At 42.1% G+C, this 18,681-nt stretch overlaps 1 protein-coding gene and 1 long non-coding RNA gene across 6 annotated transcripts in view; one reads left to right on the plus strand and one right to left on the minus strand.

Annotated features, from left to right (window-relative positions):
* The first annotated feature begins 2,190 nt into the window (after positions 1 to 2,190).
* Positions 2,191 to 15,455, plus strand: LOC149972108 (uncharacterized). 4 transcript variants are annotated; one of them, XR_016492006.1, is made up of 3 exons: positions 2,191 to 2,326; positions 12,585 to 12,723; positions 13,922 to 15,455. It is a non-coding gene; the product is annotated as an uncharacterized LOC149972108 (long non-coding RNA). The 4 variants fall into 4 exon arrangements; XR_016492008.1 differs by having other exon boundaries at positions 13,925 to 15,339; XR_016492005.1 differs by having other exon boundaries at positions 2,197 to 2,350; positions 13,922 to 14,793.
* LOC110505652 (1-phosphatidylinositol 4,5-bisphosphate phosphodiesterase beta-1) overlaps positions 3,705 to 18,681 on the minus strand; it is a 29,242-nt gene continuing 14,265 nt past the window's right edge. The window contains exons 11-32 of one of the 2 annotated variants that reach the window (XR_016492004.1): positions 13,915 to 14,072; positions 13,585 to 13,667; positions 13,408 to 13,492; positions 13,082 to 13,268; positions 12,834 to 12,898; positions 12,598 to 12,697; positions 12,426 to 12,510; positions 12,097 to 12,221; positions 11,811 to 11,965; positions 11,545 to 11,709; positions 11,197 to 11,296; positions 10,977 to 11,081; positions 10,735 to 10,847; positions 10,486 to 10,624; positions 10,285 to 10,347; positions 9,962 to 10,168; positions 9,599 to 9,755; positions 9,446 to 9,522; positions 9,237 to 9,326; positions 8,353 to 8,410; positions 7,501 to 7,587; positions 3,705 to 7,398 (exon numbers count right to left, since the gene is read on the minus strand). Coding sequence is in view for 1 of the 2 variants with exons in the window: in XM_021585017.3 (XP_021440692.2) it covers positions 7,228 to 7,398; positions 7,501 to 7,587; positions 8,353 to 8,410; positions 9,237 to 9,326; positions 9,446 to 9,522; positions 9,599 to 9,755; positions 9,952 to 10,168; positions 10,285 to 10,347; positions 10,486 to 10,624; positions 10,735 to 10,847; positions 10,977 to 11,081; positions 11,197 to 11,296; positions 11,545 to 11,709; positions 11,811 to 11,965; positions 12,097 to 12,221; positions 12,426 to 12,510; positions 12,598 to 12,697; positions 12,834 to 12,898; positions 13,082 to 13,268; positions 13,408 to 13,492; positions 13,585 to 13,667; positions 13,915 to 14,072 (2,585 nt within the window). In the remaining variant the exon portion in view is untranslated. Of the gene's footprint in view, positions 7,399 to 7,500; positions 7,588 to 8,352; positions 8,411 to 9,236; positions 9,327 to 9,445; positions 9,523 to 9,598; positions 9,756 to 9,951; positions 10,169 to 10,284; positions 10,348 to 10,485; positions 10,625 to 10,734; positions 10,848 to 10,976; positions 11,082 to 11,196; positions 11,297 to 11,544; positions 11,710 to 11,810; positions 11,966 to 12,096; positions 12,222 to 12,425; positions 12,511 to 12,597; positions 12,698 to 12,833; positions 12,899 to 13,081; positions 13,269 to 13,407; positions 13,493 to 13,584; positions 13,668 to 13,914; positions 14,073 to 18,681 lie in introns of both variants that reach the window. The other variant, XM_021585017.3, reaches the window with a different exon arrangement.

The raw sequence follows: 18,681 nt of genomic DNA on the forward strand, positions 1-18,681 counted from the left end.
GTAATCAGTGCATAGCGAGGAAATTGTTATTTCAAAGCAAAACATTTTTGTTTTTAAATCAACAATAAATTAAATACAACTACGATGAGTTATACAGAATTACAGAATATAATGACATTGGAGCTTTTGACTTAATTTATCTTTTTTTTTCATTGTTCAAATTTGGTTTACCAAGGATTTTTGTTATCCTCTATTTTGACAAATTACTCTTCCAATCTTACTCTAGTTCGTGGGTGTGAAATTGGATGTGTTTGGCCAAAAACGTAGTGACGGTACAACACCGTAACCCGATCGGAAATTGCGGCGAGTAGTGCGGACGAAAATGAGAAGTGTAGAAAAAGTTGGTGAAGCAACAGCTGTGCTGGAATGCGAACAATAAGGGTGTCAGTTCTGAGGGTATATAATGGGAGGATGAGCGTCAAGGACCGGAATGGTCAGTAGTGGAAAGACATAGGAAGAAGAGAGATCATTATACAGAAAGCAGTAGTGATGTGTTGGAGTGGAAAGTTGTGATAAATTGTCACGCTTGAGTAAATGTAAAGATACGTTCATAGAAAATGATTCAAATAAAAGTGAAAGTCACCCAATAAAATAGTACTCGAGTAAAAGTCTAAAAGTATTTGGTTTTAAATATACTTAAGTATTAAAAGTAAATAGAATTACTCAAATGTACTTAAGTATTAAAAGTAAAAGTATAAACAATTTATTTTAATCATTTAATTTATTTATATTTTTTATTAACATTTACGAATAGCCAGAGTCACACTCCAACACTCAAGACATAATTTGCAAATGAAGCATTTGTGTTTAGTGAGTCCGCCAGATCAGAGGCAGTAGGGATGACCAGGTGATCTTCTCTTGATAAGTCTGGGAATTGGACCATTTTCCTGTAAAAATGTAACGAGTACTTTTGGGTGTCAGGGAAAATGTATGGAGTAAAAAGTACATTATTTTCTTTAGGAATATAGTAAAGTAAAAGTTGGCAAAAATATAAATGGAAAAGTAAAGTAGAAATACCCCCCAAAACTACTTTATAACAATAAGTACTTTAAAGTATTTTTATATTAGAACTTTACACCACTGGTTGTGATAGTGTTTAATGAGACGACAGGGCCTCACTTACACCCTATCCGACTAACTAATTCAATTGAGATAGAGGTACAGTTGGAAGTCGGAAGTTTACATAGACCTTAGCCAAATAGATTTAAACTCAGTTTTTCACAATTCCTGACATTTCATCTTTGTAAAAATTCCCTGTCTTAGGTCAGTTAGGATCACCACTTTATTTTAATAATGTGAAATGTCAGAATAGTAGTAGAGAGAATTATTTATTTCAGCTTTTATTTCTTTCATCACATTCCCAGTGGGTCAGAAGTTTACATACACGTAGGATTTCCTATTTAGAATGTTAGAGAACTTGTCCCATATGCACTGCAGTGTTTTAAAAGCCAAAGAATGGGACATGTAGCTGCTCAGTGTAAAGGAAAGAAAAGAAGTGTGGAGGGGCACATGAGTATGGTGAATGTGGAAGCAATGTGAAGGTTAAGTCCTGTAATTATGGGGGAAAACACAGTGCTGCATTTTGTGGATGCCAGGTACAGAGAGAGGCTAGAGAGGCTCAGAGAAATAGAATCAGTCATGATGTATCATATGCAGAGGCCGTAAAACAAATTGTACAACATGTAGAGCTTACATGGATGTACCTGTAGTAAGTGGACCAACTGTCGAGGCTGGTGCTTCTGATGGTCTTGGCATGGTTTCGAGGCCTGTTCAGAAATCTTGTGCTCATGAATGTGTGGTGTCAAAGGACACGTTGATAATGAATAAAGTTGACTTCATAGTTTTTATTGGTAAGGTTATCAATATGACTCGGTTTGTGGAAAGCAGAAATGCCAGGTTGAAGGTTTTTTTGGAGATGGCAAAATAGATTTTGGGGGTAACAGATATTACTGTTGAAATGGTTGTTGACATGCTGAACAATCCAAAGGGTGGAGTGTCTCAGCATGATATATAGATCAAGTTTAATGGGGTTTTGGGGGGAGAGTGTGGTAGAAGTTAGGGATTTTTCTGGTTTTGAATTTTATTTTCATGGCAGTACAGAATTGGGCAGATCATGATTGATCATACATTCCAGCACAGTAGGTGGCAGCATGTACTTAAACGATTGTTTGCGTACCGCCATGACATCATAGAAGAAGAAGAAGAAGAAGAAGCAGCAGCAGCAGCAGCAGCAGCAGCAGCAGACGAAGAAGAAGACCACGATGACAGCGACAGCGACCACGTTTGTCAAGCATTTGTCCTGCAGGGAGAGCTGTTGCCAATTCAAGTAATGACTGGCAGATGTTATAAGGTTTTGTATGGCTGTTATAATAACCTTTTGTGTTTGGTTTCAGATGAGTGTATGTACGTCTCATGTTTGCATTTGTGCGTACCAGTTAGATTGTGTGAATGTACAGTTGAAGTCGGAAGTTTACATATGTAACCGATGTGAAATGGCTAGCTAGTTAGCGGCGTCGCGCGCTAATAGCGTTTCAATCGGTGACGTCACTCGCTCTGAGACCTTGAAGTAGTGGTTCCCCTTGCCCTGCAAGGGCTGCGGCTTTTGTGGAGCGATGGGTAACGATGCTTCGTCAGTGTCAGTTGTCTATGTGTGCAGAGGGTCCCCGGTTCGAGCCCGGCGAGTGTACGGATGAAAGCTATACTGTTACACATACACCACCCAGAGTTGGGACAAATTATATGTAGATAATAAACAAACACAAAATAAATATTAGTTGTTTTCTATTTCTCTACATACACCATACACAAACTCAGTTTTTCACAATTCCTGACATTTAATCATAGTAAGAATTCCCTGTCTTAGGTCAGTTAGGATCACCACTTTATATTAAGAATGTGAAATGTCAATAATAGTAGAGAGAATGATTTATTTCAGCTTTTATTTCTTTCATCACATTCCCAGTGGGTCAGAAGTTTACATACACTCAATTAGTATTTGGTAGCGTTGCCATTAAATTGTTTAACTTGGGTCAAATGTTTCGGGTAGCCTTCCACAAGCTTCGCACAATAAGTTGGGTGAATTGTGGCCCATTCCTCCTGACAGAGCTGGTGTAACTGAGTCAGGTTTGTAGGCCTCCTTGCTCGCACACGCTTTTTCAGTTCTGCCCACAAATGTTCTATATCCACAGGTACACCTCCAGTTGACTCAAATGATGTCAATCAGAAGCTTCTAAAGCCATTACATTATTTACTCAAATTTTCCAAGCTGTTTAAAGGCACAGTCAACTTAGTGTATGTAAACTTCTGACCCACTGGAATTGTGATACAGTGAATTATAAGTGAAATAATCTGTCTGTAAACAATTATTGGAAAAATTACTTGTATCATGCACAAAGTATATGTCCTAACCGACTTGCCAAAACTATAGTTTGTTAACAAGAAATTTGTGGAGTGGTTGAAAATCTAGTTTTAATGACTCCAACCTAAGTGTATGTAAACTTCTGACTTCAACTGTATTCTTTTAAAACGTTAGAAAATACACACATCTAATTTCATAATAAATATTTTTGTCAAATGTGGTTCAAGTAATCACAAAAACAAGGGGCAAATCATTACTGAGAGCAAAGGCTCCATCCATACAAGTTAGAACAACTTTGTAAATTAAATAAATACTTCTAGTAATATTCTTAATATTAACACCCAACTTATCTTTGACTTTTTTATTATTATTCAATATAATACTGCAACCAAACAAATACAACTATATACAAATAAATCCAATACAATTATATACTTCATAAACATTCAAATAACTACCAGAATCCTATTCAATAAGAGAGTTAAACACGGTTTGGAATTTCATAACATGTTTACATATGTTTTCTTCCTATATTATTCATGTATTTTTATTGATACAAATTTGAGATCAAACGTGATACTTTATTTTTTGTAATTACTAGAGTATAGTAATTTTGTTTATCAAAACAGACATTTAGCCTCAGTAAAATAGTCAAACAGATGTGAAGTAAAGTGCAGTAATTACAGAAAAAAAGTTTAAACAACAGCTACAAGAAAAACATACTTTGCCAGTTGCAACACATTGTTGCAGGTCCCATGTGAAACCACTACTAAATCTTTGTTGGATCTGACATTTTTGGGGGTTATTTTACACTACATCAGGAGTTGGAAATGGTGATGAAGAATTGGGATATAATTGTATTAAATATCCAAAAGGAAACTAATTAAATAACATGAAACTAAGTCATTAATTATGATTGAACCAGTACATCCATGTTATTAAGCATATAATAATACATTTTAAACATTCAACAAAAATACTGCATAAAGTCATGCATCCCTGAAAGTGTATGGAACCAAACAATCAACAGCTCATCATTTGTAAATAACAGATCAATGCCGTTTGCAAAACGTATGCATATAAAACTCTAAAAGCATTAATACCAAGTAGAAAACAATGATTAGGTGCTTTCAACACTGCACCTTAGCCCAGGGCTAAGAGCCTCCTTAGCCCTGGTCTAAGGGAGATTTTTACCTCGGGACTAAGCAAGTGTTCACACTTGCACATTAAAAAGTGGGCTAGCACCAACCTTAGCCCAGGGCTTGCACCGACGTTTCGGCTCTAGCCCCAGAAACACGGTGTGTGTGAAACACGGTGTGTGAAATAGCCAGTGTGATACGCAGAATTTTCACTGTCCAATCACAAAAGCTACACATTCACTTAATTGGCATATGCTTGTGATGCGTCCTGCATGGTATTTTAAGTAAATGTATACTACTTCATCCTCCCATCTGAGTTTTAAAAATCCTACAAAAGAAACGATTGTCTTTCCAATTGAATAAGAATATACACTGTATATTCATTCACACGGCATCATACCCACACCGCCGTGCACGCCACCTTTTGTCCCTTATTTGTTAGTGAAAAAGTTGGCAACCCTAATTGTTTACCAGGTCCGACAGGCAGACAGCAAGCTTTATACAAACCATTACCGTTGGAAATAAAATGCTAGACTAAAAGCAAGAGGAAATAATTTGTTAATAAAAAAAATGCCTTATTGCTTAACATTGGTCGAGTGACAGAGATAGAATGTTGGTCCATGTGTGTTTGTACAAGTGTGAATCCTCGGCCCAGGGCTAAAGCCCACCCTTATTCTGCAATTACTGTGTCCAAAATACCACAGTCAACCGCAGTTACTGCACGTTTACTGCAGTTTCAAAACGGCAATCTTTCTTTATAAGGGCAGGGTTAACAAATGCTTGTGCAAACAGGATAAACTAGCCCAGGACCAGTCTTTGCCTGGGGCTAAGAACAATGCAGTGTGAAAAGGCCTAAAGAAACCTTTTCAGTAGCAACGTATTTTAACAGAAAAGCACAGACAGCCAGCAGTGGTGCAAACAGAAGCAAATTATCCACATTTTAGTGCAAAAAGGCGCTCCTCTCGCCCACTGACTACCCCAACACTATGACTAGATAAGAACCACATGTGGTCAGAACAACAGGACCGTGCCTCAAGTCAAGATATAGTCAGTAGAATAAGAACACGTTCTTTGCTTGCCCTCATGCAACACACTGTTCAGCCACTAGACCAGCGTTTCCAAAACCCGGCTCTCGGGACCCCAGAGGGTTCCGTTTGGGGTTGAGCCCTAACACTACACAATTTATTCAAATGATCAAAGCTGGATGATTAGCTGATTATTTGAACCAAACCCCACACTAGACTAAGTGACATAGCAAGAATTTTATTGGCTTTTTGAATGGTTTTCAATCGGCAAAACATAGTGAATGGTCTTAGGGCAGAAAACGTAGTGAATGGTCTTAGGGCAGAAAACATAGTGAATGGTCTTAGGGCAGAAAACATAGTGAATGGTCTTAGGGCAGAAAACATAGTGAATGGTCTTAGGGCAGAAAACATAGTGAATGGTCTTAGGGCAGAAAACGTAGTGAATGGTCTTAGGGCAGAAAACGTAGTGAATGGTCTTAGGGCAGAAAACGTAGTGAATGGTCTTAGGGCAGAAAACATAGTGAATGGTCTTAGGGCAGAAAACATAGTGAATGGTCTTAGGGCAGAAAACATAGTGAATGGTCTTAGGGCAGAAAACATAGTGAATGGTCTTAGGGCAGAAAACATAGTGAATGGTCTTAGGGCAGAAAACATAGTGAATGGTCTTAGGGCAGAAAACATAGTGAATGGTCTTAGGGCAGAAAACGTAGTGAATGGTCTTAGGGCAGAAAACATAGTGAATGGTCTTAGGGCAGAAAACATAGTGAATGGTCTTAGGGCAGAAAACATAGTGAATGGTCTTAGGGCAGAAAACATAGTGAATGGTCTTAGGGCAGAAAACATAGTGAATGGTCTTAGGGCAGAAAACATAGTGAATGGTCTTAGGGCAGAAAACATAGTGAATGGTCTTAGGGCAGAAAACGTAGTGAATGGTCTTAGGGCAGAAAACGTAGAGAATGGTCTTAGGGCAGAAAACATAGTGAATGGTCTTAGGGCAGAAAACATAGTGAATGGTCTTAGGGCAGAAAACGTAGTGAATGGTCTTAGGGCAGAAAACATAGTGAATGGTCTTAGGGCAGAATCTAAATGAAAGTCATTTGGCAGTAGTAAATTCATTAACAAACATTCCTTCATATATCTTATATGACCACGTTTTCATGAATTTGATGATTTAATCACCAATTCAAAATAACAAGGACATAAACACGGAAGTATAACGTAGGAATGCGTCGATTGCACGGGTGACATGGCATGTTCACATGCTAGTCGGAACTAGGAAACTCGTGCCGCGTTCAACGAATCAGCAAGTTTCTCTGACTTCAATGCGTTCAGACAACTGGGAACTCAACATTTTTTTTTGCTCCAACTGGTAAAAATAGTTTTGAACGGTCATCCCACTCAGAATTCCAACTCGAAACTCTGGCATCTTTCTATAGCTCAGACTTTCCAACCGGAAAGTCACTGACATCATGAATTGACCTCGTTTTTTTCTTCAGAGTTCCCAGTTGTCTTGGAAGCCCCATTAAAGGCAGGCAAGAGTACAATGTAGAGTATATATCAAATCTCAACTCTCAAAAAGTTTACAATATGCTACAGATAACATAACAATACAAATTATCCAGGACTACCTTTAGAGTGCAGTAGTAAACCAGCATTTATTAAGAAGAAAAGCTCTCTTTCCATCTCCTCTCGCTTTCTCTCTTTCTCACTTCCTCTGGTCCTCTAGTTCCTCCTCAGAGAGTATGTCATGGGGGGTGGGGGGCCGGGGCACGACGTGACCTTTGACCCCCTCTTTCCTGTTCTGCAGGAAGTCCTGGATCTCCCCCGGCAACAGACAGAACTTCTCCTGGTACTCCGTCTCCACTGCACCCTGCAGCTGGGGTCAGATGTCAGAGTTAGGAGAAAGGGGTAGAGGTCAGGGGTTATAGTTAGATGCTAGAGGTTTAGGGTTAGGGTTACGGATTATTTGGTATGTCACCTTTGGTTTCTCATCAAGAATCTGCTGCTGGATGTCTTTGTGCTGCTCCACCAGTCTCTCTTGGCGTTTTGCCTGAGCATCCTCCAGCTAGAGCAGGGAAGAGAGAGGTTACCTTCAGTGATTGGACTGCTTCATCCTGGAAGCGCTATCACTTCACAGGAAAATAACAGTACCAGACGTCACGCTGTTGATTCTCCAACGAGAGTACAGTGTGATGTCTGGCCACGAGCAGTGGAGGAAAAAGTATCATCATACTTGAGTAAAAGTAAAGATACCTTAATAGAAAATTACTCAAGTAAAAGTGAAAGTCACCCAGTAAAATACTAGAGTAAAAGTCTCAAGTAGTATTGGGTTTTAAATATACTTAAGTTAAATATATATATGCTACAATATACATAAGTATCAAAAGTAAAAGCACAAATAATTTGAAATTATTTATATTAAGCAAACAAGACAGCACAGTTTTCTTGTTTTGTTTAATTTACGGATAGCCAGGGGCACACTCCAACACTCAGACTTCATTTACAAATGTTTAGTGAGTCCGCCAGATTAGAGGTAGTAGAGGTGACCAGGGATGTTCTCTTGATAAGTATGTGAATTGGACCATCTTCCTGTCACCATCTGCCTCTCAAAATGTAACAAGTACTTTTGCGTGTCAGGGAAAATGTATGGAGTAAAAAGTACATAATTTTCTTCAGGAATGTAGTGAAGTAAAAGTAGTCAAAAATATAAATAGTAGAGTACAGATACCCCCCCAAAACGACTTAAGTAGTACTTTAAAGTATTTTTACTTAAGTACTTTACACCACTATCCACGAGAGACTATCTGACCCCCAATCCTTCCATCCTTACCCTTTTGATGTTCTGTACCACTTCATTCACATATGATTTGTTGATCTCCAACTTCCCCCTAACAACAGAATAATAAATAGTCATACATACAGAAATCCAGCCTCTCTTTCTGTCACACACACAAACATAGAGTTCTCTTAGCTGGGGCTTCTTCCCTATGCACTGGAGTCTCCGGTCCTCCTCTTCTCACCGGCGTGCACGCCTGGTCAGGGGCATGGAATGCGGTGTGAACTGCATCCCGTCGCTACTGGTAGTCCAGCACAATTGTACCAATCCATGAAAAAGAGCACCACCTGTTGGTCGTGGTTTCCGAAAGCTGTGCCGGTTTAGTATAGATTCAACTGTCCCAGAGTCCTGGTAAGAGGACTGATAATGACCAGCAGGAGACAGGGATACAATTCACACTTTATTTCACACCCAAGACGGGCACACATGACTTTACAGAGGAGAAAACTAGTTGTAGTGTATAGTGGTTTTATGGTCATGAATGCGCTAACACTAGTGATGGAATGTCCAGAGAATAAGCTGCCAAGGAGTGAGGACCATAGGTGAGTCCTTGAATGTTGGTGCAGCCAGGTTAGTCAACTGGTTGTTAATTCCTGGAGCTGTAGTGAGAGACTGAGGTACTGATAGAAGGGGGGGCTGTTACCCCACCAGATAGGGTCTGTGATTGGCTGACCAGGTTCCCTGATTGACTGAGTTCCCTGTAAACCTGGTCGTACCCTGACACAGAGGTGTATGAAGTGGTCACTGGACAATGGGGTCAGGTTGAGGTGGGGGATAGTACCCTACCTCAGCAGTAAAATGCTACAAAGTTTGTCTCTTCAGTCCCAGAGCCAGGGAGAGGGTTTAATGATTGAAGTTATAGGGTTTGGTACACTTACTCTTCTACCAAGTGCTTCTCTTTTGTCATAGCTTCTTTGATTTTCTCTGTTCTCCTTTTGTCCATTTTCTTTTTCAGGTCTTTCTTTTCTCTGCAAAGGTGAAGCATCACAAATTATATATTTGATAGAATTATATCCAATTATATCTCTATAGTACACTAACTTCGCATCTCTGTTAAACTGATGTCTCACAGTCATATCAAACTCACTTGTCACAGATGTCTTTTAATTTCTTCATCTGGTTGTTCTGGCTTTCCTCAGTCACCGTAGTCAGTTTCTCACTCATCTGCAATAGTGGCGATATACAGTATTGGAATGTACAATTATGTAATATATAATCTGTGTGTGTGCGTGCGTGTTACCTGTTTGATGTGTTCTCGTTTGAGGTATTTCTCACTGTAGTATTGTTCCTGTCTCAACTCCAGTAGCTGTTGCTGTTGTTGTTCTCTCAGCTCCCTCAGTTGCCCCTCTCCATCCTCAAACTGCTTCAGTTCAGCCTTCCCTTCAGGTGACAAACTTCTAAAACACACACACACACACACACACACCACACACACACACACACACACACACACACACACACACACACACACACACACACACACACACACACACACACACACACACACACACACCATGAGTCAGGCGTTAGGGACAACACACATACACACAACCCTACACTCTACCAGATCTGCCTACCCTCCACCCTACCTACCTTGTCTTACCATGTTGTTTAGTCTTCAGGAGAGCGTTGTGTCTGCGTGTGTGTTGGTTCTGAGCCTGGTTGTACTTGGTGGTCTGTTCCTTCACCATCTCCAAAGTCTTCTTCTGGTGTCTCTTCACCACATCCTTCATCTCCCTGTAGTGTCTCTTCTGCTCCCGCACTATCAGCTTGTGTTGCCTGAGCTCCTCTAGTGTGGCCGCCTTCATATCTGAACAGGCAGAGACCACACAGTGGAACACAGTCTACACACCATCTTATACGGACAACACACCAACACCACACACACACACACACACACAACCCCTCCCCCTTTCTCCCTCTGACCTATCAGAACGCTCTGCACCATGTCTTCAGTCTTCGCTGCTGGTTTGGTTGGTTCTGAAACAACTAGAAAACACTATGATTAGTTGGCATGCTCCATTCTAATGAGAAAATCATTCATGTCAATACATCTGCAGTCACATTGTAGCAGTCTTGGGTGTGGCGATAGCAGGTAGAAGTTAGTGGGTCAGGGTCAGGGGTTACCTGTAGTTGCAGACTGGGGTGTATTAGTCAGAGTTCTGGGTGTGACGGCAGGGCTGGGGCTGAGACCGTTCTCCAAAGGAGCAGATCGTAGGTTGGCTTTTGGCTCAGCAAGCCCGGGTTGATCAGCATTAGCCTCAATCTTTAATACAATAACACAACAACAGTAGCAATGTAATGGTACTTCTAAATACGTACATTGTTTTTACTGTCCATAATTTTCAACCACAAAACCCTAGTTTGACCACAAACCTCTTTACTGGTCTCCTCCTCCCCTTCCTCCAGAGTGAGAGCAGCCAGCTGTTGGGATCGCTGCTCCAAGAGATTCACATACCGGATGGGGTTAGACAGCGCCTCGATTACATCTGCACACACACACACACACACACACACAAGCACATTAGGGATTAGCCTTGATACCATGTGGATAAACTGGTACTAAGCTCACATAGAGACCTCCAGGTCTAATAGGCATTGTCGTATACCAGACCTACCTGCAAAGGTGTCTGGGACATAGTCCTTCACTTCAATGTAGACAAACACAGCAGGCAGAATCAGAGACTGGTTCTTCTCATTCCTCAGTCCGATGTAGCGATAACCTGAGATAGATAAAACACAGTTAATAACCTGAGGACAATAGGGACTACAGAGAAAGAGATGACAAACTCATTGCAGAGGCAGTCTTTACTGATTACAGGTAAATATAATGTTTACCAGGCCGTATGGCTGGCACAGGGATAATACGGTGACCTATGAACTTTCCTCCTTCCTCAAATGCAGCGATTCTCAGAGAGGCCAACGTGGGGAGAACCACCTGCAACAACACAATTATACACAGTCATACATGAATATACTTTAACATTATACACAATTATACAGTTAAAAGAACAGTTTTACGCAGTTATACAGTTACACTTCAATATTATACACTTGCATTCTATGGTTATACAGCTTGTTGAGTCCTGAAGAATTCCCTAGGCTTTAGCTCAGAGGGCTAACACAGTCCCATTTTATGGCGTGCAGGAGACCTGGTTTCAAACCCAGTTGGTTACTGTTTCTCACCTTCTTGAAGATAATTGGCTCTTCATCCCAGACTGGGTTGATAGCGTTGCTCTGGGACGTCTTAGTCTTCAGGGCTTTTCTCCTGGTGTCCACAGGAAGACCAAACATGTCCAGCTCTATGTACACACCTACCTTCTTGTCGCTCAGAAACTGGCCTGAGATTATCTGTAGGAGAGAAGCTCATTTCATAACACCAGTTTAGTCTAATCTAACTGGTTAATTAGTTAACCACAGTGTGTTGTGTTATGGTATTTTGTAACTCTTACCTTGACCTTGACAGTGTTGGCCACTATGCCGTCCACGGTGCTCTCAGCGAACGGGTCAAAGTGTTTGTCTGGTCTTCTCATGAACTCTGGTTTCAGTCTGTAGCCGCTCTTCCCATTGTACTCATACATGCCCAGGTTCAACTGCATAGACAGGTCTGAGAGAGAGGTCAGAGGTTAAGAGAGGTCAATGGTTATAGGTCAAGTAAGCAGTGCTGCCTCATCTATAGTTTGTGAACAATTGCTTTTATTAGATCACATCCAAGGCAACACAATCAAAATGTCTCACCTATAGTTTGGAAGTTGAGTGCCACCAGCTGGCAGCCAGCATTCCAGAAGAGTTGTGGCATGTAGTTGGAGGAGTCCACCCTCGTGCCTTTAGGGTAGATACGACTCAACTGCTGCTTGTTATATCTGAGAGGACAGGTTAAAGACATTTACGGTGAGTAGAGTAGGGCCTTTGTATAGTCACCTGCTTTGATGAGACTAAACTAGATAGAGCAACGTGACCCTTGAGAGGAAAGTAATCAACAACACGACAAAACTAATACTGGAGTTGAGTTAGGGTTCAAGGTTATAGTTGGGGTTATTTAGAGGTCAGCTGAATCTTAAGGATACTCCACAAACTCCACGGGCGACTTGGTGAGGTGCTCCAGAGCTTTAGTCTCCACAAATGATGACATTTGATAGCTACGATTAACCTCTGGGGAAAGAACATAATGGTTTATTATGTGTTTGTGTGTGTTTGTTTGTGCGTGCGTCTTTGTGTATTTTCAGTGAGCCAGTATACTTTTGGAAGCCTCGAAGGAGTTGAACTTGGTGGGCTGGACGTAGTTGACCAGAGTGGACATCTCCTCTGTAGCTATGGCCTCCCGTTCCTCTGCTGTCCCCTGGAGACAAAGTCATCACATAACAGGTAGCCATGTTACTCCAACCCTGACCCTTCACCTCTAACCTACAGTACATCACCAGTGTTAACGGGTAACCAAGTAACCATGGTAGCAGAGGGCAAGCTACTGAACTCACTTCATCTGACGTCTTCTTACAGTCATCGCCATCATCATCGTCATCGTCTTCAGCCTCTATTTCACCTGGAAGAAGAGAAGAATCTGTTTACATTTTCATGAACTCAAAAAGTGACAAATGAGCTGGTGAGGGTCTCTAGGCTTCTAGAGACCCTCACCAGCTCTAATGATAGTGGTGAAAATGATGAATAGGATTTTTATTATTATCATCATTTTTATACATTAGAGCACACTTGCAGTTAGGCTCACCGGCTGTGATGTTGTTAGGAGACGAGGGTTCATCTGTTGCCTGTTCCTCTGCTGCGCTCTGATTGGCTGGATGCTCTGCCAGTTGCTTGTTGCCATGGGCAGCCGAGGGCTTGTGGGATTTCTTGTTCTTGATGAGGATCTTACCCATCAGCTCCTGAGGACTTGGCAAGGGTACCCCAGACTCCAGCTAACAGACGAACACACACACACACACCAACCCACCGCACACACACACATCAGAGCGAGTGTGCATGCGTACATGTTTGTGTGTGTGGGTGTCGGTGTGGATGGGTGTGTGAGTGTGTGTGAGTGTGCTAAAACCGTACAGGATATTTCTCCAGTGGGTCTATCAGTAGTGCATCTCCAAAAATTGACCTACAGTATTCTGCCATCTTGGCTTGTTGCTTTGGCCTGTTAGGATTAGAGGTCAGGGGTCAGGATTAAAGAGCAGTTCACCAAAGATGTTTTAGTTTATTCGCCTATTCATCTCTATGTTTACTCACGAGTCCACATGGTTTTCAAAGGACAGGATGACAGGAAAAGGAGAGGTTTTAAAAGCACACTCAGCAATGGCCTCAATCACCTCCTGTAGAGCAAAAGGAGATGTTATAGTAGTTGGTTATTTTATGTACATGTATAGAAGTTATCAGATATAGACTATATCAGTATAAAATGCAACGTTTTAGAAGCACATGGACAAGGCAAGCAGGAAACATTGTTTCTTTGTTGCAAAGACTATTCTAGACTTAGATTAGGAATGGAGTTAGCTTTGACGCAGGAGTTTTCAGAGCATCCATTTGTTTGTGTGTGTGTGTGGGGTGGCGTATGTGTACCTTAAAGCAGATCTCTGAGGTCATGGTGAAGCCGTGCGTGATGACTGGTTCCTCCTCTGCGGTCCGTCCTTTCCAACAGTCCAACTCCACACAGCGACAGCCTGCCAACATCACCTGACGGTACATCTCCACTGATGAACTTCCTGCCAGCTGCCCCGCTACACACACACACACACACACAGACACACACACCACATTTATAAATATACATACACACAGATACACACACACACACCACATATTTGTAAACAACAGCTGGTGCACGAAATAAGGATGTCTCTAGATTTTGCTCTCCTGAAGTAGTGTGATAAATTTCAGGCCACAATACTTGCCTAGAGAGTTCTCAGCTATACTTCTCGTGGCTGTTTATTTACCACTACAAACAGATGCTGCTACTAAGACCGCACTCAGTCAGCTGTATAAGGAAATAAGCAAACAGGAAACCATTCACCCAGAGGCGGCGCTCCTAGTGGCCAGATACTTTAATGCAGGGAAACTTAAATCAGTTCTACCAAAACTATCAACATGTTAAATGTGCAACCAGAGGGGAAAAAATTCTAGATCACCTGTACTCCACACACAGAGACGCGTACAATGCTCTCCCTCGCCCTCCATTTGGTAAATCCGACCACAACTCTATCCTCCTGATTCCTGCTTACAAGCAAAAATTAAAGCAGGAAGCACCAGTGACTCCGTCTATAAAAAAGTGGTCAGATGAAGCAGATGCTAAACTACAGGACTGTTTCACTATCACAGACTGGAACATGTTCCGGGATTCTTCCGATGACATTGAGGAATACACCACATCAGTCACTGGCTTTATCAATAAGTGCATCGAGGATGTCGTCCCCACAGTGACTTTACGTACATACCCCAACCAGAAGCCATGGATTACAGGCAACATTCGCACTGAGCTAAAGGGTAGAGCTGCCGCTTTCAAGGTGCGGGACACTAACCCAGAAGCTTACAAGAAATCCCGCTATGCAATGTGACGAACCATCAAACAGGCAAAGCGACAATACAGGGCTAAGATTGAATCATACTACAACGGCTCCAACGCTCGTCGGATGTGGCAGGGCTTGCAAACTATTACAGACCACAAAGGGAAGAACAGCCGTCAACTGACCAGTGACACGAGCTTACCAGATGAGCTAAATCACTTCTATGCTCGCATCGAGGCAAGCAACACTGAGGCATGCATGAGAGCATCAGCTGTTCCGGACGACTCTCCGTAGCCGACGTGAGTAAGACCTTTAAACAGGTCAACATACACAAGGCTGCGGGGCTAGATGGATTACCAGGATGTGTGCTCCGGGCATGTGCTGACCAACTGGCAGGTGTCTTCACTGACATTTTCAACATGTCCCTGATTGAGTCTGTAATAACAACATGTTTCAAGCAGACCACCATAGTCCTTGTACCCAAGAACACAAAGGCAACCTGCCTAAACCTAAATGACTACAGAACCGTAGCACTCACGTCTGTAGCCATGAAGTGCTTTGAAAGGCTGGTAAATGGCTCACATCAACACCATTATCCCAGAAACCCTAGACCCACTCCAATTTGCATACCACCCAAACAGATCCACAGATGATGCAATCTCGATTGCACTCCACACTGCCCTTTCCCACCTGGACAAAAGGAACACCTATGTGAGAATGCTATTCATTGACTACAGCTCAGCGTTCAACACCATAGTACCCTCAAAGCTCATCACTAAGCTAAGGAACCTGGGATTAAACACCTCCCTCTGCAACTGGATCCTGGACTTCCTGACGGGCCGCCCCTAGGTGGTGAGGGTAGGTAGCAACACATCTGCCACGCTGATCCTCAACACTGGAACTCCCCAGGGGTGCGTGCTCAGTCCCTTCCTGTACTCCCTGTTCACCCACGACTGCATGGCCAGGCATGACTCCAACACCATCATTAAGTTTGCAGACGACACAAGGCCTGATCACTGACAATGACGAGACAGCCTATAGGGAGGAGGTCAGAGACCTGGCCAGGTGGTGCCAGAATAACAACCTATCCCTCAACGTAACCAAAATAAGGAGATGATTGTGGACTACAGGAAAAGGAGCACAGAGCACGCCCCCATTCTCATCGACGGGGCAGTAGTGGAGCAGGTTGAGAGATTCAAGTTCCTTGGTGTCCACATCAACAAACTAGAATGGTCCAAACACTCCAAGACAGTTGTGAAGAGGGCACGACAAAGCCTATTCCCCCTCAGGAAACTAAAAAGATTTGGCATGGGTCCTGAGATCCTCAAAAGGTTCCACAACTGCAACATCGAGAGCATCCTGACCGGTTGCATCACTGCCTGGTACGGCAATTGCTCGGCCTCCGCCCGCAAGGCACTTCAGAGGGTAGTGCGTACTGCCCAGTACATCACTGGGGCAAAGCTGTCAACCATCCAGGACCTCTACACCAGGCGGTGTCAGAGGAAGGCCCTAAAAATGGTCAAAGACCCCAGCCACCCCAGTCATAGAATGTTCTCTCTACTACTGCATGGCAAGCGGTACCGGAGTGCAAAGTCTAGGACAAAAAGGCTTCTCAACAGTTTTTACCCCCGAGCCATAAGATCCCTGAACAGGTAACCAAATGGCTACCCGGACTATTTGCATTGTGTGTCCCGCCACCCAACCACTCTTTTACGCTGCTGCTACTCTCTGTTTATCATATATGCATAGTCACTTTAACTATACATTCATGTACATACTACCTAAATTGGCCCGACCAACCAGTGCTCCCACACATTGGCTAACTGGGCTATCTGCATTGTGTCCCACCACCCGCCAACCCCTCTTTTTATGCTACTGCTACTCTGTTTATCATATATGCATAGTCATGTACATGTACCTACATGTACATACTACCTCAATAAGCCTGACTAACCGGGGTCTGTATATAGCCTTGCTACTATTATTTTCAAATGTCTTTTTACTGTTGTTTTATTTATTTACTTACCTACACAAACACACACACACATACTTTTTTTCCGCACTATTGGTTAGAGCCTTCAAGTAAGCATTTCACAGTAAGGTGTGTGACAAATACACTTTGATTTGATTTGATAAATATACATACACACAGATACACCACATTTATAAATATACAGGTGAAGTCGGAAGATTACATACTCTTAGGTTGGAGCCATTAAAACTAATTTTCCACCACTCCACAAATGTCATGTTAACAAACTATAGTTTTGGCAAGTCGGTTAGGACATCTACTTTGTCCATGACACAAGTAATTTTTCCAACAATTGTTTACAGACAGATTATTTAACTTATCCACTGTATCATAATTCCAGTGTGTCAGAAGTTTACATACACTAAGTTGACTGTGCCTTTAAACAGCTTGGAAAATTCCAGAAAATTATGTAATGGCTTTAGAAGCTTCTGATATTCTAATTGACATCATTTGAGTCAATTGGAGGTGTACCTGTGGATGTATTTCAAGGCCTACCTTCAAACTCAGTGCCTCTTTGCTTGACATCATGAGAAAATCAAAAGAAATCAGCCAAGACCTCAGAAAAAAATTGTAGACCTCCACAAGTCTGGTTCATCCTTGGGAGCAATTTCCAAACGACTGAAGGTACCATGTTCATCTGTACAAACAATAGTATGCAAGTATAAACACCATGGGACCACGCGTTCTGTTTCCTAGAGATGAGTGTACTTTGGCGCAAAAAGTGCAAATCAATCACAGAACAACAGCAAAGGACCTTGTGAAGATGCTGGAGGAAACAGGTACAAAATTATCTATATCCACAGTAAAACGAGTCCTATATCGGCATAACCTGAAAGTCCGCTCAGCAAGGAAGAAGCCACTACTCCAAAACCGCCATAAAAAAGCCAGACTACCATTTGCAACTGCACAAGGGGACAAAGATGGTACTTTTGGAGAAATGTCCTCTGGTCTGATGAAACAAAAATAGAACTGTTTGGCCATAATGACCATTGTTATGTTTGGAGGAGAAAGAGGGACGCTTGCAAGCCGAAGAACACCATCCCAACCGTGAAGCATAGGGGTGGCAGCATCATGTTGTGGGGGTGCTTTGCTGCATGAGGGACTGGTGCACTTCACAAAATAGATGGCATCATGAGGAGGAAAATGGTGTGGATATATTGAAGCAACATCTCAAGACATCAGTTAGGAAGTTAAAGCTTGGTCGCAAATGGGTCTTCCAAATGGACATTGACCCCAAGCATACTTCTAAAGTTGTGGCAAAATGGCTTAAGGACAACAAAGTCAAGGTTTTGCAGTGGCCATCACAAAGCCCTGACCTCAATCCTATAGAAAATGTGTGGGCAGAACTGAAAATAGAGTGTGCGAGCAAGGAGGCCTATAAATCTGACTCAGTTACACCAGCTCTGTCAGGAGGAATGGCAAAATTCACCCAACTTATTGTGGGAAGCTTGTGAATGGCTACCCAAAGTGTTTGACCCAAGTTAAACAATTTAAAGGCAAAGTTACCAAATACTAATTGAGCGTATGTAAACTTCTGACCCACTGGGAATGTGATGAAAGAAATAAAAGCTGAAATAAATCATTCTCTCTACTATTATTCTGACATTTCACATTCTTAAAATAAAGTGGTGATCCTAACTGACCTAAGAGAGGAACTTTGTTACTGTGATTAAATGTCAGGAATTGTGAAACACTGAGTTTAAATGTATTTGGCTAAGGTGTATGTAAACTTCCGACTTCAATTGTACATATACACAGACACACACATTTATAAATATACATACTGTCACGCCC

The sequence above is a fragment of the Oncorhynchus mykiss genome, chromosome 25, assembly GCF_057628025.1.
Source record: "Oncorhynchus mykiss isolate SJ-2025 chromosome 25, ASM5762802v1, whole genome shotgun sequence".
Taxonomy (NCBI): Eukaryota; Metazoa; Chordata; class Actinopteri; order Salmoniformes; family Salmonidae; genus Oncorhynchus; species Oncorhynchus mykiss.